The sequence below is a fragment of the Talpa europaea genome, assembly GCF_964194135.1.
Source record: "Talpa europaea genome assembly, chromosome: 12".
NCBI classification, from domain to species: Eukaryota; Metazoa; Chordata; class Mammalia; order Eulipotyphla; family Talpidae; genus Talpa; species Talpa europaea.
The window spans coordinates 47342583-47367895 of record NC_140079.1 but is presented as its reverse complement, the minus strand read 5'-3'; the positions used below and the strand labels follow the sequence as shown (position 1 = coordinate 47367895).

Genomic DNA, 25313 nt, shown 5'->3' with positions numbered 1-25313 from the left:
CATGGCCTGCACACTCCCCTCAGCCCTCCCGTGAACTAACTCCAACAAGGTCTTTCTCTTTTGGGGAACTTGTGTGGCCACAGCCCACAGGTCCTCTGGCTCAGGTCCCCAGGAGTCCAACTACTGGTTTGGCTCGCCTCCCCTGTCACTCTCCAACTCCATCCCAGACCAGCCCTGGGCCCTCTCCCCGCCCCTCCCTTCTCTCTTTCCTTGCAACCTCCTGGGCCAGGTCCACCACCCACCTGCCATGTAAAGGTCCAGCCTCCACATGCCCCGGCCCAGCTTCTTCCTCCCCAACCCCACTGCCCCTCTGCCTCCTCTGCTTCCTTCCAGCCCCTGTCAGCCCTGGCTCCTCTGTCCTCTGACCCCCAAGTCTGTGGCCTAATCCTGCCATCATCACTTACTTGGACTCACCTTCTTGGTCTTTATCTCTGTCTTCAATGCCCAAATAATCAGAGGGAGCCTGGCTCCCCAGTCAGGTCCCGCCCCTCCTCTGCTCACATGGCACCCTCCTGTGACTCCCATCTTGCTAGCGGTCACATTCATATCCCTTCCTGGGACTGTTTCACATCCCTGTTCCAGCCACAGCAGCCTCCTCGCAGCCCCTCAAAGGGCCTAGTCTACTTTTACCCCAGGGCCTTTGCACAGGCTGTGCCCTCTGCCAGAAACGCCTTTGCTCTTGTGTCTTCCTCCCATGCCCATAGCATTAGTCTTCACATCCGCTCAGCCACTGGCAGGGGCACCCACCCTCTGAGCCCTCACCAGGAGGTGCCACTTCCTTCCTTGTTACATATCCTCTCATTATTGTCTCTGCAAGGGTGGGGGTCTCCCCGGCCTCAGCTCCAGCTGCGTCCTCAGCACCCTGACCACAGCAGGTGTGCGGTCCTCCCCCTCACTTCCCCCGGCCTGCTGGACTCACCTCCTCCAGTCACAGCCTCCAGCCCCCAGGGGCCAGGGGCCAGTGTGAAGGACTGTGGCGAGTCTGATGGCGGCAGGGGACGTGTGCCCCTTGACTCAGGGGGCAGTGCCCTACAACCAGGCGGGCTCTGTGGAGTGCCTGGGCGGGGGACCCAGGAATCTGGGGAGGGGCCAGGTGCTGCGTGGGAGGGTGAGTCCAGGCCGGAGTCCTCCACATTCTCAGGAGACGAGGAAGAGAAAGGCGAAGGGCTGGAGGTGAAGCCCAGGCTACTGGAGCCTGGGGGAGGAGGAAAAAACCCACTGATGCCCCGTCTACCTACCTACTGCCACACAGGCCCCACTGGCAGGTCCCATCACTGGCACCGTGGCTCCACCCACCTCATCGATCTGGCGCCCCCTTGCCGCCAGCACACACACACTGACCCACAAATGACCGTCACAACCTCCCTCCAGCTGAGCCCACCCTTCATCCAACCAGCAGGAGTTAGCTACCCTTGCCAGGGCCCCACACATCCCCCTGCTGGACCCTCCCAGGAGCGTGCAGCCCCTCCCCCGACACCTGTAAAGTCTTCGTGGTCAAAGGCGGATTCTAGGGGTGGCCCAAAGAGGTTCTTGGAAAACTGCTCATCGGACTGAGCCTTCTCCGTACAGCTGAGGGAAGCGGACAGAAGAGAGGGGCTTTTCTGGTTTCCACACGCACCACTCCTCAGGGCCTTTGCACCTGTGGCTCTTGGTCTTGAGCTCCTTGCCCAGTTCTCCCTGCAGCCACCTCCCACCTCTTCTCAGGCTTCAGATCAAAGTCCCCTGAGGAGGCCCTTCAGCATCTGCTAAAGCTGCCCACTTCTATCCCCATCACAGCACCTAGAAGTGTTGAAAATGCTCAGACCCACTTGCTATTCTTAAAATCTGAGCCACTTGATGTAACCGAGAAGCGGGAACTGACTCAGTCATAAATCCCTAGGGCCCAAAACAGCACAGCAAGTGCTCATCAAGAGATTCAGGGGCCCCTCAAAAATGGAATACCCTAAACTCCCTGCCAGGGGGAGAGAAGCAGAGGAAGAGACACATGGAGAGGCAGCAGGGGAGGAGGATGGGAGAAGTGGGGAAGGCTCCCAGCTGACAACTCATGTCGACCCAATGCGGAACCCACCTGCTGGCCCTTGGGGCAGAGCGAGGCCTCTGTGGTTTCCCAGCAACATCCCCTACAAGAGATGAATCCAAACCTTTGCTTAAGCCCACCCTCCCCTAACTAGCCAACACCTAAACCCCAACACTGGCTCCTTCCTCTAGGAAGCCCTCCTGACTCCCGCTCTGGAGTAACCCAGCACCACCCCCCTTTGACCAGCCCTGACCCTACAGGACTGGCATCTACATTTGGAACTTCTTCATCCACACTGGAAGCTTCATATACCCCCAGGGTATGCACAGAGAGGGCTGCTAATGGTGGATGGATATAGCCTTCCTATTGCCCTACTGTTTCCAGTTCCTACTGTTCCTACTCCACGGACTAGGAGACCAAGGCTCCGGGTCATCCAGTCAGCTGCTAAGGTCCCCTAAGGTCCCTAGCAAACTAGGCAGAGAGGGATCAAACCTGAGTCAACCTGTCTCTAGGTCTTGGCTTCTTTTAGGCACCAGCTACCCCTTTCAGCTCTCATTTAATTCTCACACCAACCGCATTGTACAGAAGAGGAAACTGAGGGTCAGAGTGGGTAAGCAATCTGCCCGAAGTCACACAGCAGAACTGAGCTCTTAGCCCATGCCCACATCCAGGCCCAGGCTTCCCTCCAAAAGGCTCCTCCCCAAACTGGAAACCCCCCCTCCCAAACAGGCTACTCACGTGAAGAGTGACGTTTCATGGTGCCCTGTGGACCAAGTGGGTGTGGTATTAGCGAAGACCATGCAGCCAACCCCACCAGCCCTACCAGGAGCACCCTTCCCACACCTCACCCCTGGGCCGGGAGGAAGGATGAGGCTGCCAGCTGTAGCCCTGAGCTGCTCAGCGGCAGCCTCAGAGCTGCAGGCTGGGGCTCGGGCAGGGGCAGGCTTGATGTGCACGTAGAACTTGCGGGGCTCCTCGTCATCGAAGTCTGAGTCGCTGGATGAGAAGCGGGAAGGCTCAGCTGTGCGTGCACTATAGTCAAGGGGCCAAGCTGATCCCGACATGGGGTCTCTTCCCAGTGCCCTCACCCTGACCCCTTCCTGTCAAAGCCTCTTGAGCACAATGCCATCTCTCACGATGATGACTCTGACACCATGTTTTGCCCTCCCTGCTTCCCTCCACTCTACAAGCTTTGTACAAGCATGCCCTCCCCTAACAAGCAAACTATGTTGCTGCTAAACCTGCCCCCTCCTCAACCCTCCTCTGGGTAACTAAGCCTCCCTCTCTCTCTTGACCATCCCTGACTGCACTGGACAGCTGTCTGCCTGTGAATCTGTTTCCACCACACTGGAGGCCCCACCGGGGTGCACAGAGAGTTGTCCTTGTGCTAACAACTGGCCTCCAGGGGCAGATGGGAGGATATTGCTTTGGGTCACATCAGGCCGGACAGTGAAACCTTCTTCATCCACTTCTGGACATGTCTGGGGGGAAAGGCGTGTCAGACTCCCCCTAACAGAACCTTCCATTTCAGCCTGCCATGCTGCATCCCACCCCATCCCCGCCTCCAGGCCCTCACTCAGACCTAAAAATAACCCGATGGCAAAAACTGTGTTCCCCGAGTGTGGGCAGGTTTCTCTGGGAACAGAAGGTGCCCTTGCCCATCCTGAGGGGGAGGGCTTTGTAGGACATCAGTCCCTCCCACACGGTCCGCAGGAGTTTGCATCCCAGATGGGACTTGAACCTGGCCCCTACACTGCACCCCCTCCAGCCCTGAGAGCTCTGGGCTTTGGGGGCTAAGGTAGGACTGAACCCCTCCTACTTACAACCTGATCTGGCTCCTCCCAGGGTACTCACCCCGGAATCGGGCTCCAGGGAACCTCTGGGGATGGATAAAAAGAAATTGGTGTTAGTTCCCCAACTCAGTTGTTTCCTGCCACCCCAACGCTGGACATGGCCCCTGTGACATTGTGCTGGGATAGCCCTACAGGCAGTGGGACCTTGCAGCTTACTTGGGGTGAGGGCTGGTGGATCTGGAATAGTCAAGCAGGAGGTGTTCTCAAACAGTTTGGAGGGGAGGAAGCCTGGAGCTAGTCTGAGGGGTTGGCCTGAGAAAGCAGGGAATGCAGGGAATGCCAGGGCTGGCCTTGGAAAAGAGGAGACCCCTGGGCTAGCAGGGGAACGTGGGCATAGGAAGGATGTGGTGCTGGTTTGAGCAGGGAGATTCCTGTGCTCCTTCTGGCCAAGTCAAAGCTACCCAGCTAGATTAAGTGGGGTAAGGAGCAGAGCTAGGCTTGACAATGGCAGGACTCGGGGGCCAGTCTGGGCAGGCAGCCCGGGTCTAGCCTCAACAAGAAGTAGGATTCGGGACTCCTCTGAGTAGTAGTAATACTGAGCTAACCTGAGGGACTAACAGAGGGGACTAACAGAGGGACTCCTGGTCTAGCCTGGATAGCAGGACTCCTAGGCTAGCCTAGAACAGGAATACTCCTGGGTTGCTCTAAGCAGGGGACTTCTGGGCTAGCCTGGGCAGAGGGAATCACCCCAGATTAGTTTAGGTCAGGACTGGGTGGGGGTGTTTCCTCACACAGCTGCAGGTGGCTCCCGTTCCCGCCGGTTCAGTCCTGGGAGGCGAAAGGCCTTGGATCCCCGCAAACGTTTCATTGCTGAGGACAGATGGGGGGGGACAGTTAAGTCCTGGGGGTGCCCCCTTCCCACTCCTATCTGCTTCCCTTGTCCACACGGTCCAGCCTGGGCATCCAGGTCCAGACGTACTTGCCTTCCTGTAGGGCAGCCTCGCTGTATGCCTCAAAGTCCAAAGGCCCTGAGACAGAAGAGATGGAGAAGCTCAGCTGGGAGAAGAGCCCGGCGCTGGGAAGGGGAGCGCATGTCCTGGGCCGCCCAAGGGCACCTGGATCTGTGCTCAAGGCAGGGCCCAGGACAAGAGGCTAAAAGCTGAACCAGGGGCCTTCCTGGTGGTGCAGGGGTTAAAGACAGCACTATCAAGCTATTGCCAGCCTCTGCAGCACGAGTTCAATCCCTAGCCAGCCAGGGAGCTACCCACATGGCGCAGCAGACCTCTCCTGACTCGCCTGCTGCTCCCCTCAGCAGTGTGTTTCAGTCAATCTGTTCTGCTCCTGTTCTGCTCCCTACTCTGTCCCTAGTGAATCCTCTCACCGCCCAGCCCCCCACACCTCTGGCCTACACCCTAGCTCTTGTATGTATAAATAAATTTTAAAAAATTATACTTAAAAAAAAAAAAAGAAGCTGAACCAACCTCAAGAGGAAATGAGTGGAATGGGCCAAGGATTCTGGTCCCAATTGGGCAGTGTCACTTTGGGATGGACGGGAGGGGAGAGCCTCGGTGATTTCCACATGAATCCCAACATTCGTGGGTGGAACGCAGGTGGGTCTGGGGATGAGTCGGCCCATTGGGCTGGGCCTTAAGTAGCGGGATAAGGAGCTGGGACTCTCTCCCAAGAACGATGGGGAGCCATGGAGGGTGTGTGAACAGGAACAGGGCATGACAGATCTGGGACAATGAAGAGCAAAAGTGGGGGCCCACACAAAGAGGGGAGGTTTGAATTAGTGAGACAGGAGAGAGACAGACCTTAGTGATCCACTACACTTGGGGACATAAACTGTGTACCAGCATTTATTGAGTGTCTACTATATGCCAGACACACTCCTTGCCCTTTACCTGCATCAAAATACTCAATAGTAATAGCATTGGGTGGAGATAATGTCCTTACTCTACAGTTGAGAAAATTGAGGCTCAGAGAAGTCAAGAGAGATGTCCAAGGTCACACAGCAAATGATGAAACTACAAATCCAGATATGATCCCAATACTTTTGTTCTCAACTCTTCCCTGACCCTGCAAATTGGCCTTTTGCTCAAGAACCTTCAGTGGCTTGCTTGGGTCCTCAAAAATCTATTCAGCTGAGCCTGACACTCAAGACCCCTCTGGTATACGTTGTAGGAGATTTACACACAAGAGCAGCCATCAAACCCTCTTTAATGAGGGTGGCAAAATTAGACTGTTCATTAGCGCATTTTCTCCAGGGAAGTCCAGTCTCCTGCTCCTAGAATCCTGTTCTTTCTCTGGAACTATGGCCCCAAAGCCCAGCCTCCCAGCAGCCCCAACTCACCAGGCTTTTCCCGGCCTGTGCCTTTGCTCTCGGCAAACTTCCTCAGCAGCATTTCCACAGTGACGTTCTCTATGTTCTGCTTAAATTCCTCATGCACCTGGTTCAGGTGGGGAGAGTGTGTAAATGGACAGGGCCAGGGCCTCTTGCCCAGCACCCCCTGGCTCATTCCCCACTCCTAGTCTGACTCACCTGCCCAATCTGCACATGGGTGTCCTCCACTGAGTGGGCATAGGAGCCCAGCAATGCCTTCATGTGCCGCAGGTGAGTCTCCTCCATGGCTTGGAAGCGCTGAGGAGGAGGGGGGGAAGGCAAGGGGAGGTGGAGGTCGTAGGAGTGACCATGTGGTCCAGCCCAAACAATCACAACAATCCAACCCATCACAACATTCCAACCCCAAGCCTCAGTGATTGGTTGGGGAAAGAGCCAAAGAGTCTGTTTTGTGACTTTTGCTGGAACTATGGGAAGAGATACTTTCATGTCCTGAGTCAAAGAGTTGGTGGGATGCATGTGGGGCTGCTGGTAGCCACTTTGCTGCACACACTCACATACACACCTCAGGAGGGCATGTGTGCCTGGGGGAAAACAGACTAGAGAAGCATAGCGACACAACTTCCTGCTAACACATTTGAACACCTGGATCCAGTCATGCCTGAAGCCCGCTCTGAAATTTTCAGTTCGCTGAGCCTATAAATCTCCTTGTCAGCTTGAACAGAGGTTTCTATCACAGGCAACTTTCTAACTGCAAAATCAGAAAAATAATCTGATTTCTTTTTTTTTTAATAAATTTTATTTTTATATTCCCCATACAATTGCAACCCCTTATTTATTTTTTTTTAAAGATTTATTTATTTATGCAAGCACTGGATAGTCAGAAGCACGGGAGGGTGAGAGAATTCACCAGAGCCAGAGCGGGGAGCAGAACAGGCAGAAGGACCGAAGTACACTGCCGAGGGGAGCAGCAGGCGGCAGGAGAGGTCCGCGCGCCATGTGGGACCCTCCTCCAGTGGCCGGGGAGCAGCCGGGGATCGAACCGGAGCTGCAGATGCCGCGGGCAGCTTCGCAACCCAGCGCTCAACCGCTGTGCCACCGGGGAGGCCAGCAACCCCCTTATTTTGACCCCAATCCCTCCCCTCCCCATACCCCACCCCCCATAGAGTGTCTCTGGTTCATAGTTTTTTGTTGATTTTGATTTTCACTTTCTTATAGTTAAAAATAATCTGATTTCTAATCTTGAGATTTCACTTGGATTGTCATACATTTGCATGGACAGAGACCCAGAGAGGTGCAGTGTCTTGAAAAGAAATTACATAGCAGTGAGGGTGGGGCCTTGGTCCCAACTTAGGTCTTTCAACCACCATGAAATGTCGTGAGACATGTGACCCATGGATAAGACAGGCCCTACTTTCAAAAGCCCTCATCAGTAATAATAGAAATAGTAATAATAGCTCAAAGAGTGGTTTTTAAGCACCTGGTATTAGTCTGAAAATTTTACATATAGTGACTCACTTAATCTTCACAATTCTATGAGGCAGGTGTTATCACTGTCCCCATTTTATGGATGAGGAAACTGAGGCACAAAAATGATTTGACTTTTAAAAAATAAAAACAGGGCCTCCCCGGTGGCGCAGCGGTTGAGCGCTGGGTTGTGAAGCTGCCCGCAGCCTCTGCGCTGCCGGTTTGATCTCCAGCTGCTCCCCGGCCACCGGAGGAGGGTCCCGCATGGCGCGCAGACCTCTCCTGCCACCCGCTGCTCCCCTCAGCAGTGTACTTCGGTCCTTCTGCCTGCTCTGCTCCCTGCTCTGGCTCTGGTGAATTCTCTCACCCTCCCGTGCTTCTGACTGTACCCAGTGCTTGTCTAAATAAATAAATAAATAAACAAACAAACAAATAAATAAATCTTTAAAAAAAAAAAAAAACATCAGTAATAATAGCCAATTGGCTCGAGGATCTGATTACTTTAAGACTGTGACTCTAAGTTTCCTGGGAGTTGAGGGTCTGGAAGCTTCAGGACTTCCCAAGCCCATAGCATCCTAAGCCCAGGAAGGTGCGGGTCTTCAAGAGACACAAGCCCCCCGTTCTTACCAAAGCTGAGTCTAGCATTTTCTGTTCGAAGTCAGCGCGAGCTGAGTTGTACTTCTCCACAGAGCGCCGCAGGCTCTCAGCTGCCTTCTTGGTCTTGGTTTCTGCCTAGGAGGCCCAAGGAGGAGACAGCGTGGGGAGGAGACACTCAAGGTGCTTCTCATGGGGTCCCATCACCTGGCAGGTAGACTCCTTGGGGTGCCCAGGGTGTGGTGACCACATGCAGGTTTGACAACCATTGTGCTGTGATAAGTTTTCACTATGCCATTGGGCAGCCCCCCAGGCCCCGTGCAAACTGACCCGACCCACTAGGGCTGGGGACCCACCTTGTCCATTTCCTTCTGGTTGGTGCTCTCCCTGCGCAGTCGCTCCTGGTCCATGCAGCGGTTCAGGTAATTCTCGCGGGACTTGGGCAGTAGCTGGCTGACACCTGTGAGCACCTGTATCGCATCTAAGGTGCCCACCGCTTCCTCCTTGCACTGGGGGCAAGACTGGGTGTCACCTGAAGCCCCCCCACCCCCGGGATGCAGGACCTGGGTGGACCCCAGGTACACACAGTGAAATTTCCAGCTTCCTAAACACTCACATGATAGAGGTATTATAGGGTACTTTTTCTTAGTACAGTCTTCATTTCAACTTTTAAAATAGGCAATATTTATACTTAATTTATATTTCAGAAAGCTTTAAGGTTAGTTCAGTAAAAAACCTTTCACTGTGACTCCGAGCCTCCCCAGCCCAGCCTAGGAGTCCCCCATTGTTACAGGGGTACTTCTCCAGAAATAATCCATCCATGGACAAGCAAATGCACTGTTCTAACCTATTTTTTATGACAAATGGCAGCAGTCTGTGCAGTTTAACTCACTTCTTATTCCATTTAATAATCCATTCCCCCAATTTTTCCACATCCACCCATAGAAAACTTCCTGTCCCCCAAACTTTTTGAAAGAAATTGTAAAACACACATAACCTAAAATTGGCCATTTAAGTGTACAATTAACACTTTAAGTGTACAATTCAGTGGCATTAAGTACTACCAACCCCCCTTTAAAAAAAATTGAAGTAACATTGCTTTACAACATAAGGGTTCAAGTGTCTAGCCTCATAAAACATCTGCATATGCAAAGCCTAATCCATCCAAGAGCAAAAGATCCGACACATTCCCCCATCCACCCACACCTCTCTCCTCTCAGTAACCACTATTTTGTTCTTAACAGTCTAAAGCTGTTTTCATTTGCTTTGTTTCTTTGATTTCATTCGTATGGTAATTGCCTGTCTGACTTCACTAAGCATAATACGTTCTTTCCGTTTGTTGTATCTTCAGTTTCTTTTAGTAGTGTAACAGGATGATCCCCAGGAAAGGGGGAGGTTCCCTGCCCCACCCAAGGGAGGGTGGAGCTGAACCAAGAAGAGGAGAAGCTGAAGAAGAGACTGAGGAAGGAAGGAAGCAGGATGGAGCCAGGAGACCTGGAGGAGGCGCATGGAGCCTAGAGACATGTGAAGAAACTGCTTGTCTTTTGGTCGTGGACTGGGTGACACAGATGTGGGTGAGACCCATGGGGAGGTGACCATGGCAGCTTTTATCTTGATGTTGATTTTGCTCTTTTCCTTCTGGGCTTGTCTGCTTGTTTCTGACCCTTTGCTGTGGGTCCCCACTGGAAGATGCTTTAGACTTGTGGCAGGCTTTGGGGCCTTGTTCTGGGCCAATCCCATATGGATGGACTTTTACCCACGAGGGGACGGGTAACTTTGGGTGCTTGATTTAGAAACTAGATTATTTGCCTTTCCTGTATTGTTTCCTAGTTGTATTAAAGTTCCTTCCCATTAAAGTCTCCTATGTTTTGTGTTGATGCGGCGGATGGCAGAACCCATTTAGAATAGGCAGGTTTGCGGGGTTTGGGCTGCCCCTCTCCCTGTCCTATAACAGTAGTGTCTAATAGTTTTCAGTGTACAGGTCTTTTTTTTACCCTATTGATTAAATTTATTTCTAGGTATTTTATTCTCTTTAGTGAAATTACAAAGAATTGTTTTCTTACTTTCTCTTTCATTATGTATAGATATACCACAAATTATTGTATATTGATTTTGGAGCATGCACTTTCACTATCATTTATTTCTAGTAGATTTTTCTGAGTCTTTAGAGTTTTCTATGAATAAAACCATTTCATCTGCAAGTAGTGACAGTTTTCTTCCTTCCCTATTTGGGCGCCTTCATTTCTTTTACTTGTATAATTGTGCTGACTAGAACTTCTAATACTTTGTCGAATAGTTGTGATGAGAGTGGGCAACTTGTTTTAGTTCTGATTTTAGACCAAAAGCTTTCAGTTTTTCACCATTGAGGGTGGTGGTGCTAGCTGTGGGTCATATTAGGCCTTTAATATGTTGAGGTACCTACCTTTTATGCCTGTTTTATTGAGAGTGTTGAATGTTGTCAAATGCTTCTTCTGTATCTATTGAGATGATCATATGGCTTGTAGCCTTCATTTTGCTGATGTGATGTCACATAGATTGACTTGCATGTGCTGAATTACACTTGCCTCCCTGGAATAAACCCTATTTGATCATGGAATATGATCCTCTTATGTATTATTAAATTTGGTTTGCTAAGACTTTGTTGAGAATTTCTGCATCTGTGTTCATCAGGGATATTGATATGTTCTTTTCCTTTTTTTCTAGTGTTCTTGACTGGATAAAATATTCCCATTTCTCCAATTTTTGTGAAGGATGTGTATTAGATCTCCCTTGAAAGTTTAATAGATTTCACCAGTGAAACTGTCTAGTCCCATACTTTTTTGGGGGGAGGGGGTTAGGATGAGGCTTTTTTTTTCTTTTCATAATATATATTTTTATTTTGTATATATATATTTATATATTTTTTTACATTGTTCATTTTTTTTTTTTATAATGTATGCTTTCTCATCTCAGTTATCCATTTCTTGTAGATTGTCCAATTTGGCATATGTATATGGTATAGTAGTCTCTTATGGTCCTTTGTATTTCTTTTCTTTCTTTTTTCTAAACCATATTGGTCTTCTCACTGTTCCTAATTATACTTGGTATATTCTCACATCAAGACCATTACTAACTCTTTTTTTTTTTTTTAAAGATTTATTTATTTATTTATACAAGCACTGGGTACAGTCAGAAGCGCGGGAGGGTGAGAGAATTCACCAGAGCCAGAGCCGGGAGCCGGGAGCAGAGCAGGCAGAAGGACCTAAGTACACTGCTGAGGGGAGCAGCGGGCGGCAGGAGAGGTCTGCGCGCCATGTGGGACCCTCCTCTGGTGGCCGGGGAGCAGCCGGGGATCGAACCGGCGCTGCAGAGGCTGCGGGCAGCTTCACAACCCAGTGCTCAAACGCTGCGCCACCGGGGAGGCCCTGTATTTCTTTGGTATTTGTTGTAATTCCTTCTCTCTCATTTCTGATTTTATTTTCATGAGCTTTTTGCTTAGTGTGTATCACTAAAGATTTGTCAATTTTTAAAATCTTTTCAATGAACTAACTCTTGGTTTCACTGATCTTTGGTATTTTCTTTTTTTGTCTATTTCATTTATTTCCATCCAATTTTGTTCACCCTTCTACAGCTTTTTGCTTTTCTTTTTCTAGTTCCTTTAAGTGTAAGTTTAGATCGTTTATTTGAGTATTTTCTTATTTCTTGAGGTAGGCCTGAATTATTATATACCATCAGCAATTCAGTAGCATTTGGGTGTATACCATAGGTTCTAGAAGGTCACTGCTTCATTTTTCATTTGTCTCCAGGTTTTTTTTTTTTTAATTTCTCCTTTGATTTCCTCATTGATGTAATAGTCATTCAGGAACATGTTTTAGTCTCCACATTTTTTTTTTTAGCTTTCCTCTTATGGTTCATTTCTAGTTTCATAGCATTATGATCAGAAAATATGCTTGTTATAATTTCAATCTTTATAAATTTATTGACTTTTTTGTATCCAAACATTTGATCTATCCTTGAGAACGTTTCATGTGCATTTCAGAAGAATGTGTATCCTGATGCTTCTGAAGGACAAGTTCTGTGTATGTCTATTATGTCCAATTGAATGTGTCATTCAAGGCTATTGTTTCCTTGTTAAATTTCTATCTGGATGATTTGTACATTGAATACACTGGGCTGTCAAAGTCCCCTACTATTATTGTGTTGCTATCTATTTCCCTCTTTAAGCATGTTAATATTTGTTTACATAGTGCTCCTATGTTGGGAGCATATATATTATATCTTCTTCATGGATTAATCCCATTATCACTATATAGTATCCATCTTTTTTTAAATTGCTTTCTTTTTGCTGAAGGTCTATTTTATTTGATGTGATTATAGCAGTTTTGCTTTTATTCTTTATTGTCTGCTTGGTATATTTTTCTCCACCCTTTTACTATGAATTGGTCTTTAGAATGGATATGATCCCCTCAGCAGGGTATTTCGTCGGTCTGCCTGTTCTGCTCCCCGCTCTGTCTCTGGTGAATCCTCTCACCCTCTTGCGCAGCTGGCCTGTACCCCGGTTCTTGTATAAAAATAAATAAATCTTAAAAAAAAAAGAATGGATATGAGTCTCCTGTAAGAAAAGAGTTGGGTCCTACTTTTCATTCCACACAGTCACTCCGTGCCTTTTTGATTGGTGAGTTTAGTTCATTCACACATGAGTGATTACTGATACATAAGGATTTACTACTGTCATTTTATCTTTTATTTTTTGGTTGTTCCACAGTCTGGCTGTTTTTTTTCCTTGTGTTTCCACTGCTATTATACTTGGAAAGTTTTCCACAGTGATTCCCAGTTCCTTTTTTATCCTTTATGTCTCTGCTCCAGATTTGTGTGTGTGTGTGTGTGTGTGTGTGGCTACCATGAATAAAAATTTAGATACTCTTTTATTGTGCTGGCATCATCCTGTCATCATTTACCTGTATAGATTCTGTCCTTTTCATTTTCCTCTTTTTTTTTTAAAGATTAACTTATTTATGCATACAAGAACTAGGGTACAGGCCAGAGTTGTGGGGGGTGAGAGGATTCACCAGCAACAGAATGGGGAGCAGAACAGGCAGATTGACTGAAAAATCACTGCTGAGGGGAGCAGCGGGCTAGTCAGGAGAGTCTGCTGTGCCATGTGGGTTGCTCCCTGGCTGGCCGGGGATCGAACTCTGCAGTGCTGCAGAGGCTTCCGGATAACTTCCCAGTGCTGTGCTTAACTCTTGCACCACCAGGGAGGCCCCTTTTCATCTTCCTCTTTAATGCTTTTTTGTTATCTCATTTATTTCCTTTTATACTGCAGATTCATTGTTAAGTTGAAGAAACTATATTGTTTTTAATGTTCCTTTCCTTTTACTTTTTGTGCTATAATTAACTATTTTACACCTTATTCTGCAATATAGTTGCAAACTTCTAATTCTGTCTTTCTTTCTATTTTCATCTTTCTGAAGGGTACTTTCGCTTTTTCTTTCCACGTATAAGAATTTCTAGTAAGGGGACCTCCCTGGTGATGCAGGGCCTAAAGTCTCAGCACTATCAAATTACCCTAGTCACTGCAACATGAGTTTGATCCCCTACTAGGGAGCTAACCCACATGGCACAGCAGACCAATTCTGTCTTGCACTGCTCCTCTCAGCAGTGTATTTCAGTAGATCTGCCTATTCTGCTCCCCACTCTGTCTCTGGTGAATCCTCTTAACCCCTGCACCTCTGGCCTACACCCCAGTTCTTGTATGCATAAATTAATTAATTAATTAATTAAAAATAATTTCTTGCAAGGCAGGTGGTGAGCTCCATTAGCTTTTGTCTGGGAAAACCTTTATTTCTCCATCATATTTGAATTATAATTTTATGAAGTAGAGTATTCCTAACTGGTAGTTTTTATCTTTTAGTATTTTGAACATGTCATGTCACTTTCTTCTGACCTGTAGAGTTTCTGCTAAGAAATCAATGATAGGTGGATGGAGTTGCTTTTGTAGGTTATGTATTTGTTTTCCTCTAGAAATTTTTATTGTTTAATTGTTGACTTTTGATAATTTTATTACTATTGCTTTGATGTGGTCTTTTGTGGGTTTTTTTGCATAGAAGAATGGAGTGTAGGCCAGAGGTGTGGGGCAGGTGAGAGGATTCACCAGAGACAGAGTGGGGAGCAGGAAAGGCAGATTTCCTGAAATACACTGCTAAGGTGAGCAGCAGGCGAAACAGGAGAGGTCTGCTGCACCATGCATGGGTCTCTGGCTTAGGATTGAACTTAGGCCATTGTGGTGATAGTTGAGACTTAACCCCTAGGCCACCAGGGAGGCCCTGGTGTGATCTTTTATGATATAGTTAGGTGTTCTGTTGGCTTCATAGACTTTAAGTTTTTTCCCCAGATTTGGGAAGTATAAGTTATTAATCCCTCTATTCCCCTCTCCCTCTCTTTACCTTCCTGGATATTCATTATCCTTATCTTTCTTTTCCTAATAGAAACTGATGGTTCTCATAGTTTCTTCATTTTTTCTAAATCTTATTTATCATCTTCTACTTGAGTCATTTCTATATTTCTATTTTATACATTTTTTTTTAAAGCTAGCAGGGTTTATTTATTTATTTAAAGATTTATTTATACAAGCACTGGATACAGTCAGAAGCGCAGGGTGGATGAGAGAATTCACCAGCGCCAGAGCAGGGAGCAGAGCAGGCAGAAGGACCGAAGTACACTGCTGAGGGGAGCAGCGGGCAGCAGGAGAGGTCTGTGCGCCATGTGGGACCCTCCTCCGGTGGCTGGGGAGCAGCCGGGGATCGAACCGGCACTGCAGAGGCTGCAGGCAGCTTTGCAACCCAGTGCTCAACCGCTGCGCCACCAGGGAGGCCCTATTTTATACAATTTTACCAACACTTTTCTCCTTAAGACCTATCCTACTTTCCAAGCTTTCCATACAGTCATTTCATTTATTAAATTCATCATATCAAGAGTTTCTTCATATCTTGAATCAATCACTTTGGTGAAGTACTTTTTCTTCTCCTTAAATTTCCTTCCTCAGACCATTAAATTGCTGTTTGATGTTTTATTGTAGTTCATTGAATTTCTTCATGAAACGCAATTATCTGTCGATTAGAACTCAAAATTCTATGTCTTGAAGTTTGACTTCTAGAAATCTGTAATTCTGTATTGAACGATTTTTCATCTCTGACTTGCTGGTGTGCTTCTCTGTGTATTTGGGTTATATACAGTCATGTATCACTTAACGATGGGGATATGTCTGAGACTGTATTATTAGGTGATTTCATTGTTGTGAATAACATAGAGTATAGTTACACAAATCTGGATGGTGTAGCCTACTATACACCTTGGCATGGTAGAATCTATTGAACCACCATCATATATTCAGTCCATTGTTGACTAAAATGGTGTTAAGCAACACATGACTGTAATAATAAACAGAAATCTTTTCTTCTTTTCCCCAGCAATCCACATTTTAGTTTCAGGTTTCTCTTTGTTTCTCTTTTCTGTAACAGGGACATGGTGGGAAGGGCCAGACCTGAGAACATAGTCACTTTGCTGCTCCTTCACACTGTGAACCTGGACCTGTCTTGTCCTGTGCATGAAGTCTTTGTCACTGCTACCCTGTCAGGGTTGGACCCTGTCAAGTCCCACACACTTGCCTTGGCCAACCTCCCTAGGTCTTGCTTGCTTAGTGAGCCTTTCCTCCTTCACTGTGTCTCACTGGGGTGAAAAGTGTGGTTGTCCACACTGTTTCTGGTCTCCCCCCGATCTGGTCTGTGGATAGGGCTGGTGGCCTTGCCATCTCCCTTGCCCTTGCTCTACCACCTGCATGGCCTTTAGACACACATATTCATTGGTCTCTCTGTTTTCCAGCATGATTAGCAGACCGGAGGTTTTGAGTTTTAAATGTTTACAATTGTAGATTAAAGGGGAAAAAATGATAGTAGCTCTTTACCATGAACCTGTTATCAGTCCCCAATTCCCTTTTTCTTTTTAAAAGATTTATTTATGCAAACAAGAGCTGGGGTGCAGGCCAGAGATGCGGCGGGTGGTGGTGAGAGGATTCACCAAAGACAGAGCGGGGAGCAGAACAGGCAGATCTGCTGAAATACACTGCAGAGAGGAGCAGCAGGCAAGACAGGAGAGGTCTGCTGTGCCATGTGGGTCACCTTCCTGGCCAGGGATAGAACTTGTGCTGCAGTGGCTGCTGATAGTTTCACAGTGCTGTGTCTTAACCCCTTGTGTCACCAGGAAGCACCCCCTTCCCCAATTCCCTTTTTCAATGGAGGTTTAAAACTGCAGATTCTAGGGCACTGTAAATTCAAAGAATCTATGTCTCTAGAACTATAAGCTTTGAACATTCTAGGATCCTGAGAGTTTGAGGCATGAGCATTCCATGATTCTAGGTTTATAAGTCTAAAGTTATAGAAATGTTGAATAACAAGATCTGTAACTTCTAAGCTCTGGGTTAGAGGTCAGTAAATTTTTTCTGTAGAGGGAAATGTGTTTGACTTGTTACAAACAATAAACTCACTGTTGCAACTCAAAAAATAGCCACAGACAATAGGTACACCAATAGGTGTGTCTGTGCACCAATGAACCTTTATTTACTGGTATTGAAATCTGAAATCTAAGTACCAGATTTCATGAAATATTATCCTTTTTTGGATATTTTCTCCAACCATTAAAAAATGTAAACATCATTCTTAGTTCATGGGCTGTACAAAAACAGGTAGTAGACTGGTTTGGCTGGTGGGCTGTGTTGTGTAGACGACAGCCTAGAATACTGATGCTCTAGAATGCTGAGAACTGCAATTTAAATTCCAGAAATTCTTTTGCTCTCAAATGCTCGGAGGTGGAATTTAAATTCCAGAGATCTGACAATGCTCAGGTATGTGAAATTCTGGGTTTGAGGTTATGGATTTACTGGAGTTCTCAGTACACACCAAAGACTAGAGGTTCCAGAGCCCCAGAAGATCTGGGTTCCTTCATCTCCTAGCATCTCCTGCCCAATATATCCATGCACACACCTTCTTGTGGGTCTTAAGCTGCTCCTCCCCATAACGGAGTATATCCTTGATGAGGTCCTGCAGTTTCCGGGTCAGCTCCAGATGACAGAGTGCCAGCTTGTCCGAGGAGACGCGAAAGACCTCCCAGAGTGGGGCAAAGGTCCTGGGGATAGGTGGAGTCATACCTAGGGTCCAACAGACCCAACCCCTTGGGATCCCCTCAGAGAGAATGCCTGGAATTGTCCCAGGCACCTACTGTGCACCAGGCCCTGCAAAACATTACACATATTAACTCTTTACCCTCCACAGAAACCTTACAAGACTGGCCTAGGACAGTTGGGGAAACTGAGGCACAGGAGGCTTTGAAACTCACCCAAGGCCTCTCAGCAAATGACCATCAGAGTTGGAATTCAAAACCAGGCCTGAGTTCCCACAGTCCTTACTCTGGACTCCAGGTCCTACCTGATATTCACTGGCACCCAAGACTCAACTTGCCCAAACCATGTTTATGGGGCCTTCCTACATCAGAAGTCCCCTGCCCGCTCTGACCACTCCCCCAACTTTCCTCCCTGCTGCCTCCATTTCTGCCTCAGCAAAAGTTTTGTTCCACGCAGTTACAGGAAACTTTGAAGATGCCTACAGGCCCATATCACAACTTGGTTTAAAAGTCACCTGTGTCAGGATCCTGTGACACCTCCCCTTCAATGTGCTCCCATCCCCCATCTCTACCTCCCTCAGGCCCTTCTTTTATGTTTTCCTTTTGGGTCTTCCTTGAACATATCAAGTCACAGCTGCCTCAGGGCTTTCGTACTGAGCTGCCCACCTGGGTCTCTGGCCCTAAACATGGGCTCCTTCTTGTTATTGAGGTCTTGGCTCACGAAAGAGGAAACGCCTGCCTTTGACACTCCGATTTCATTTCCTTTCCTAACACTTTGCACATCTGTCTCATTACACATCCCACATGTACATGACATAAACACAGCAAGAAGGTCATGGGGGTTTTATCTGTCTAGATTGCTGCTAGGTTCCTGGTGCCTAGAACAGTGCCTGGCACATACTAGGTGCTCAGTAAATATTTCTTGAATGAATGAATAAACTAGAGTATGAATGAATGATATACCTTCCTCTTTCTAAGTAGCCCCCAAATCAGGTGCATGAAGACATCCAAGAGCAGTCTCCCAATGCCTCTCTGGCCCTGAAATCTTGATGAACCCCCTGCCCCATCCATGGTCCACTCACCCCATGGGGGTCCCATTGCTGGCCAGCTTGGAAAGTTTTGCCATTGCCTTCGAGTAGGTCTCCTCAATGGTGGCCCTGGATAGGAGGATAGGGAAAAGATGTAGAAGGTTCTAGGCACCCTTGGGAGAGAGTATGTGACCTCACCGCCCCCTCCCACTTAGTTTTTCCATCTCAAACATCTGAGTAATGGCTCTCAATGAGGAGTCCGACTAGAGGGAGGCGTTTTGGAAATTCATGGGAAAGGATTTTTCCTTAAGTGATATGTTTTATTAGCAACAGCAGGAGCAGCAGCAGCAGCAGGTAAAAGAATCTGAGCACACGGTATAAAGGTAGAAGCTGTGCTAAATGCTGTACACGCATTATCTCATATACTTGTAGAAGATAAACTCATGTTTTCCTTTTGGACAGACACTGCTAAATGACTATTTAATATCCACTCACAATTTCGTCTTGACCAGAAGAAGCTCAATTTTGTTTGCGGAAGCAAAAGTCCCAGTTCAAACCAAATACCCATGGGGATGTTTTTTCTTTTTAAAAAGATTTATTTATTTATGCATACAAGAGCTGGGGTATAGGCCAGAGGTGTGGGGGGTGGGCTCACGAGAGGCAGAGTGGGGAGCAGATTAGGCAGACGTACTGAAATACACTGCTGAGGGGAGCAGCGGGTGAGACAGGAGAGGTCTGCTGCGCCATGTGGGTAGCTCCCTGGGCTGGGATTGGGAATCCAACTCGTGCTGCAGTGGCTGCTGAGAGCTTCACAGTGCTGAGACTTACCCCCTGGCACCACCAGGGAGGTCCACCATGGGAGTGTTTTTGATAGAGGCATTTGTGGGTACCACAAGGGAAACTTGAATGGATCTAGGTGCTGAAGGTCCACAAAATAAAGAGCTGCCATGTCACAGATGGCTCAGACTCTTTCTGCTTCACAGCCAGAAAGAGAAAAATCCTAGTTATAATCCTCTGGACTTTCTGCACAAATTTAATGGACATTCAGTTGCTGAGTGTTGAGGGGGCAGGAAGCTACTTTGCAATTCAAGTTTATTATGTTTACTGGAATATGGATGTCTGAGCATCTACTAGTTGAAATAGAAACTATTTCATCATACTTAGGTTTTCTTGCATCATACTCAGGGGGTACCAGATTGTTTTTCAAAATTCCCCTTGTTAAATTGGTTATATTATCATCTCTTTAGAAGGAGGTATTAGGGCCTCCCTGGTGGTGCAAGGGGTTAAGATGCCATCTATGAGGCTATCCGCAGCCACTGCAACACAAGTTCAATCCCCAGCCAGGAAGTTACCCACATGGTGCAGCAGACCTCTCCTGACTCACCCCTGCTCCCCTCAGGAGTGTATTTCAGTCATTCCGCTTGTTCTGATCCCCACTCTATCTCTGGTGAACCTCTCACACACACACCCCACCCCCGCCCCACACCTCTGGCCTGTACCCCAGTTCTTGTATGCATAAATAAATAAATCTTTAAAAAAAAAAAAGAAGGTGGCATTAGAACCCTGGGGATTAATGATTATAAGGGGCCATGAAGCTAACAGTGTTGAGAGCCTCTGGTTCCAAGGGTCATCAAGTCTGTTTTGTTCCTGGAGGCCCCTGAAACCTGGATCTGATATAGTCCCAGGGCAGGCAGTGGAAGAGGTAGCAAGAGCCAGGTTGTGGCCATGAGATGTGAAAGCATGGATGAGGGGTGTGGGTGGGTTGTGGGAACCTCACCTCTCCCTGATGAAGTCGGCCAGCTCTTTGGTGGAGATGGGCCCCTGCTTCACACTGTGGTACAAGACCTCAAAGCCATGGTTCTTCTCCCCCTGTAGAGGATGAGGGAGGGTAAAGATTCAGAAAGGGGAAGAAGAGGGTGTCACGGCATACCAGCAGAAGTCTATTCCCTTGTAGGGTTGGTTCAATCTGAAGCCAATCAGCTTGTTGCATTTCCTTCTGGTCACAAGGATTGGTTCATAAATCTTATGTTGGTCCAATCAGAAAAAAGCCTGGACTTTTTGTTCCATAGTACAGGGAGAGACATTCTCATTTACAAATTGTCTCTCTCCATTTTCATCTGTCTTTGTGTCTCTGTCTTTCTCTCTTTCTCTGTGTCTTTCTGCCTGTCTCCCTCAGTCTCTCCCCCGCTATTCTTTGTTTGCATCTTTCCATAAATAAGGACTCATGTGGTTACAGGGGTTAACTGAAGCCAAGTGGGAACTATGAACTTTCAAAGAAGTTGAATCTGAGAGCGCCCAAAATTTAAGTATGTTGAGTGAAATTGCTGGATCAAACCAGTCTTGAAAGCTGCATTACCACACAACTTTTCACTTTTGTGAACCAATATAACTTCTGTTGGTTTAGTCAATGTAGTCATGTTGTCTGTTCTACTCAACACGGGAACTTCACTTCTGAGACCCCACCAAATTAGGTCTGGGTCTGACACCTTTCTTTGCAACCTTTCCTCCCAATTCTGGGGTTACCCTGGCAGGGGAGGCCAGGGCTATGTTTTGTGAGCCAGGAAGTCACTGTCCCTCTCTAAATCTTCAGTGACTCCTCATTAAGATGAGGTTAAGGAGTCATCTACCTCTCATATGGGGTTAAGTAAACATCAGATGATCCACATCATGGGTCCCCAAAGCCCCAAAGGCTACCTTACTTTTCACTAATTTGTGGTACGAGTCACTTAAAATTTTCCTTTAAGTTTGCTCATGTGTAATCTCCAAACACATTTACTTAGGAGTGCAACTTTTACCATTATGCTAAATGAAAAATCAGGACCCCTTGTCATAATGAAGGAAAACAGGAAAAAATATGACAATGACTATATTTTAATGCTGGCCAGATCCTATCTAAGGAGGGCATCATGTCTCAACACTTAAAACAGGCAGTCAGCTGGGGTCTGAGAGACTTGAGACACTTTAGTACCGCAGAGGGCTTTATAGTTGGGACTGAAAGGGGAGGCTCACAGAGGGAAGTATCTCATGTAATTTAATTCTCAGCACAAATTAGTGAAGCTATCTCTTTGGCAGTGCTTAGTAGTCCCCCATAAATGGTGGTTTCCTTCATCTTCCTCCAACTTATAGGGCTCACCTCCCTCTCACCTGGAAGCCTTAAGAATAAAGACAAAAGTCACTGCCAGATAATTCCTTCTTGCTTCATGAACAGAAAAACAAAATTAGAGCAGACCCACTGTGGTATGAACCCAAATCTCCTGACAGCTGTTCCTCATTCTAGAATCATCAGTGGCTCCCTATTGCCACCAGCTTAAGTTCAAAGTCCCAGCCTGGAACTGCCTTTCCAGTCTCATCTCCCATCTGCCTCCTGGCCTTGACAGTGAAGAGATAGATAGCACAAAGACAATGCTATGCCTGCCCACATTGGTATGTTTGCCCTGGCAATTCCCACCACCTGACTCACCAATCTGTATCTTTCTATTCACCCAAATCCTTCCATGTCTCAAGGATCATTGCCAGGCCACCTCCCACAGAAACGTCAGAGTCGCCTTCCTCTGAATATATGTTCACTGTTGCCTCCTCCAGCTCCCCAGAAATATAATTTCTTGCTTCTCGTGTCTGGAGCCTGGCTTCAAGGTTTAAGCACCAACTCCTTTTATGCACTGGGTCACTTTGAGTCAGTGACCTCACCTCTGTTTCCTCATCTGACAAATGGGTTCAAGACAATAACTAAGGTTCTTAGTGAAATGAGACTGGAATTGAGCTGGACCTGGGGCCTCCTGTGCAGAGTCAAGGGCTCAGCATATAGCTCCAGCAGCGCCCTGCTCACCCTACTCTGCCCAGGGGATCCTCGGGTGAGGCTGCACCAGGCACCGCTGCCCAGGCCAGCATCTGGGGCTGACGCAGAGCCAACTGCTGGATGGTTTCCCAGACCTGGCAAAGCCCCCAGCAGTGTCTGCCTTCCTCAAGCCAGGCTGGCAGCTGAGGGTCCCAAGAGGGGCTGTCTCAGGCCTGTGTCTTCTATCAGAACCTCTGGGCTCCCACCTTGACCCAATGCCAGCCCCAGAGGGATATTTCTAATACAACTTGCTTAAATCCATCTCCTGCTTCACTTCCTCTGTGGCCCCCTAATGCCCTATATTCCTCTAGTCCCTCCCTGGCCTAACGGGGTGGCGGGGAATTGTCCTTGTCCTGGCTTGATCTCTGGTGACTGAAACCTCCTTCAGGCCAGCCAGGATCTCAGTATCACCTAGCAAAGAGCCACTGATACAAATATCGGACGAAAAGAAGCACTGATTAAAAGAAACATATCCTAGGGGCACTCCCTCAAATTTCATCACCCTCTCCCAGATGGAGAAACTGAGGCTTGGAGATGCAAAGTGCCTGTCCAAGAACTCCCAAGCAGTGCCGAATTCAAATCCCAAACTCAGAACCCTTACCCACTCTGCACTAGGCTATCTTTGGGTGGGGGGTGGGTTGAGGGTGGTTTCTATTTTCTCTTTGCTAATCTGAATTTTTTGCAGTGAGCTTGCATGCCTCATGCAATTATAAAGAATTTAAAATAAATGTAGGTGCCTCATGCCATTAAAAGAAATTTAAAATTAATGTAGGTGCTGCTGTCAGGGTTCCAAAAAACGTGGGTAGACTGATCCTTAAACCATCACCCCCTTTACAAAGAGGTACCAATAGGGGCAGAAAGGGACAGCCCCTCCCAGGGGGTCAAACAGCCATTCAAAAGCAAATCCAGAGAATCTGACCCCTGGGAGTAGGCCAGGTCAGTTCTCCTGCAGGGTGGCAGGAGGGTATGGCCCCTTTAAGAAAGTGAGTGCCAGTTAGAGAAACCCCAGCTGGGGAAGGTAAAAGGGAGGGAATCGGGGCCTGTTGCCAAGGACAACCAGTTGCCCAGCAACGGGGCTTCCTCTTAGCAAGCTTAGGGCCTGCATATGGGGAAGGGGCTTTCTTCCCTGGTCCTTCCCCCACTCTCCTGTTCACACATCCTCTGTGGCTCTCCACTAGCCTGTCCCCTCAGGTGGAGTCCTGTGTCCTCACTGTTATACCTCTGAGCTTTGCCTAGGCTGTTCCCCTTCCGTGGAATGCCTTTCTTATATCCTGGGAAATCTCAGCCTTCAAAGTCCAAGGCAAACAAGGATCTGTGTCTTGGTTCCTTTACCAGGTGCCCCCAAGACTAGGCTCAACCCTCAGTAGGGCTGGAGATATCTGATCAGCTCTGTGTCCCCCAGACTGGAGGTTCCTTGGCATCACGGTGGAGAGAGTCTCTTGGGGACCCTATCATCTGCCAGAGTTGTCTGGGCATGGGGTGGTAGGGAGGGAGTCAACTAATGAATCAAAATAAGGCTGTCTCATTCAGGATACCCCCCACCCCCAGCCCTGCTTCAGTCACATTATGTGGTCCAGCCCAGAGGATAGAGGGTTGAGGGGTCAGTTAAGAAAATCCCCCAATTCTCCAGGATGGGAAAGATGAGAAATTACCTAGCTGGAATGGCCTGGATCCTGGGACCAAACCCAGTCTGACCCTGGATTTGAACTCTGACTCCACTTTCCCAGTGGGTGACTTTAGATAAAAGATTCTTACTTTGGGTCTCAACTGTCCCTATCCTTTCAAGCTGTTACTTGCCAAAGTCACAGACCCATGAGGGATAAGGGGCGTATAGATTCAAATCCAGCCTGACTCCTCACACTTTAATTTCTACCCTCTGCAAATCTTCACCTGCCAAAGATGCTGCCCACAAGTTGTCAGGTCCCCCATCTCCATAAAAGTCCCCACAGTTCTGCCAGGAGCCCTTACCAAAATAAGAGGGGTATTACTTACCCAAAAATGTTCCCCAAAGTACGACATCCTGATGGCCTTGGTGGAGTCGCCTATAGGCTCCTGTCTAATGCCTGTCTAAAGAGAGAGGCAAGGTTGAGCTGCAGAGTAATGGCCCATGCAGGCCTGAGGAGGGGAAATTCCAACTGTCCTCCTGTGGAGGAGGGAGAGGAAGGACAAAAGAGGAGCCAAATCCCATGCTGGGAGCATGCCAGAACCCCTAACATCTTAGGTCTGGGTCTGGCCCCAAGTAGTCCCCAGTCTATGTGGACAGAGCTAGACCAGATGGAGGGAGAGGGGCTAAGGGAATCTAGACTAGGGGAAGGGACAAGGGAGGTGGGGTTTTAAAGACAAATAGGAATTCATGGGCTGGGGGTACTGGATGAGCCCAGCCTGGGTGGAAAAGCTCTGGGCCATTTCACAGATGGGAAAACTAAGCCCAGCTTCCCCAGAGGGGAATCCACTTGCCAAGAACACACAGCTAGGAAGTGACAGTGGATTTGCACCCTGGACCAGCTGAGTCCAGACTGAGCACTCAAGTCCACGCTGGGCAGCTCCTGGGGGAAAAGGAGATGGTGAGATAGTGACACTGGCTGTGATCAGTGTGATCAGCCACATGGGGGTTGGATCCATGAGGGTCCTTTGAGGTCTCCCTAGTACCTCTACAATGGTTTCCATTTCATGCATACTCCTAGGGTGGAGAGCTCACCCCTCACCATGGTGACCCAACCAGCACTTGTGTCCCCATGAGTCATAACCCTGAACCCAGAAGCCAGCATTCACATGGTATCTGAGTCACTGTCTAGTTCGGTGTCTCAGTTTCCCCACTATCAAAACAAGAAAAGCGGCTAGAAAGGGTCTTTCTAGGGACCCCCAGGTCTCCCTGCAGTAGGTGCTGGGCCAAGTTTCTGGGCATGGGAGGGACACTCAGTGTCCTTGGCATGTTCTCGAGGCCGGGTTTGTCACTGGAGCCTGCAGGCCTCATCCATAATTCATGACCCCGCTGGTAGCTCAGCAGCAGCTGGGAGCCCAGGAGGTGCAGTGGCAGCAGGGACCACAGGATGGGAAAGCTCCCAGGCTTCCCCAGGAAGGCCTG

General features: G+C 47.9%; 1 protein-coding gene across 1 annotated transcript in view; it reads right to left on the bottom strand.

The window, feature by feature from the left end:
• FCHO1 (FCH and mu domain containing endocytic adaptor 1) overlaps positions 1-24247 on the bottom strand; it is a gene marked incomplete at its 5' end in the record, with an annotated part of 29772 nt that extends 5525 nt beyond the window's left edge. Inside the window, 17 exons of the mRNA XM_084249463.1 lie at positions 920-1195; positions 1478-1569; positions 2069-2120; positions 2756-2780; positions 2866-3038; positions 3417-3498; positions 3872-3896; positions 4602-4680; positions 4794-4838; positions 6164-6260; positions 6353-6451; positions 8246-8350; positions 8569-8721; positions 17230-17371; positions 18448-18522; positions 20171-20262; positions 24221-24247. Coding sequence (XP_084105589.1) covers positions 920-1195; positions 1478-1569; positions 2069-2120; positions 2756-2780; positions 2866-3038; positions 3417-3498; positions 3872-3896; positions 4602-4680; positions 4794-4838; positions 6164-6260; positions 6353-6451; positions 8246-8350; positions 8569-8721; positions 17230-17371; positions 18448-18522; positions 20171-20262; positions 24221-24247 — 1639 coding nt within the window. The remainder of the gene's footprint in view (positions 1-919; positions 1196-1477; positions 1570-2068; positions 2121-2755; positions 2781-2865; positions 3039-3416; positions 3499-3871; positions 3897-4601; positions 4681-4793; positions 4839-6163; positions 6261-6352; positions 6452-8245; positions 8351-8568; positions 8722-17229; positions 17372-18447; positions 18523-20170; positions 20263-24220) is intronic.
• Positions 24248-25313: the final 1066 nt, after the last annotated feature.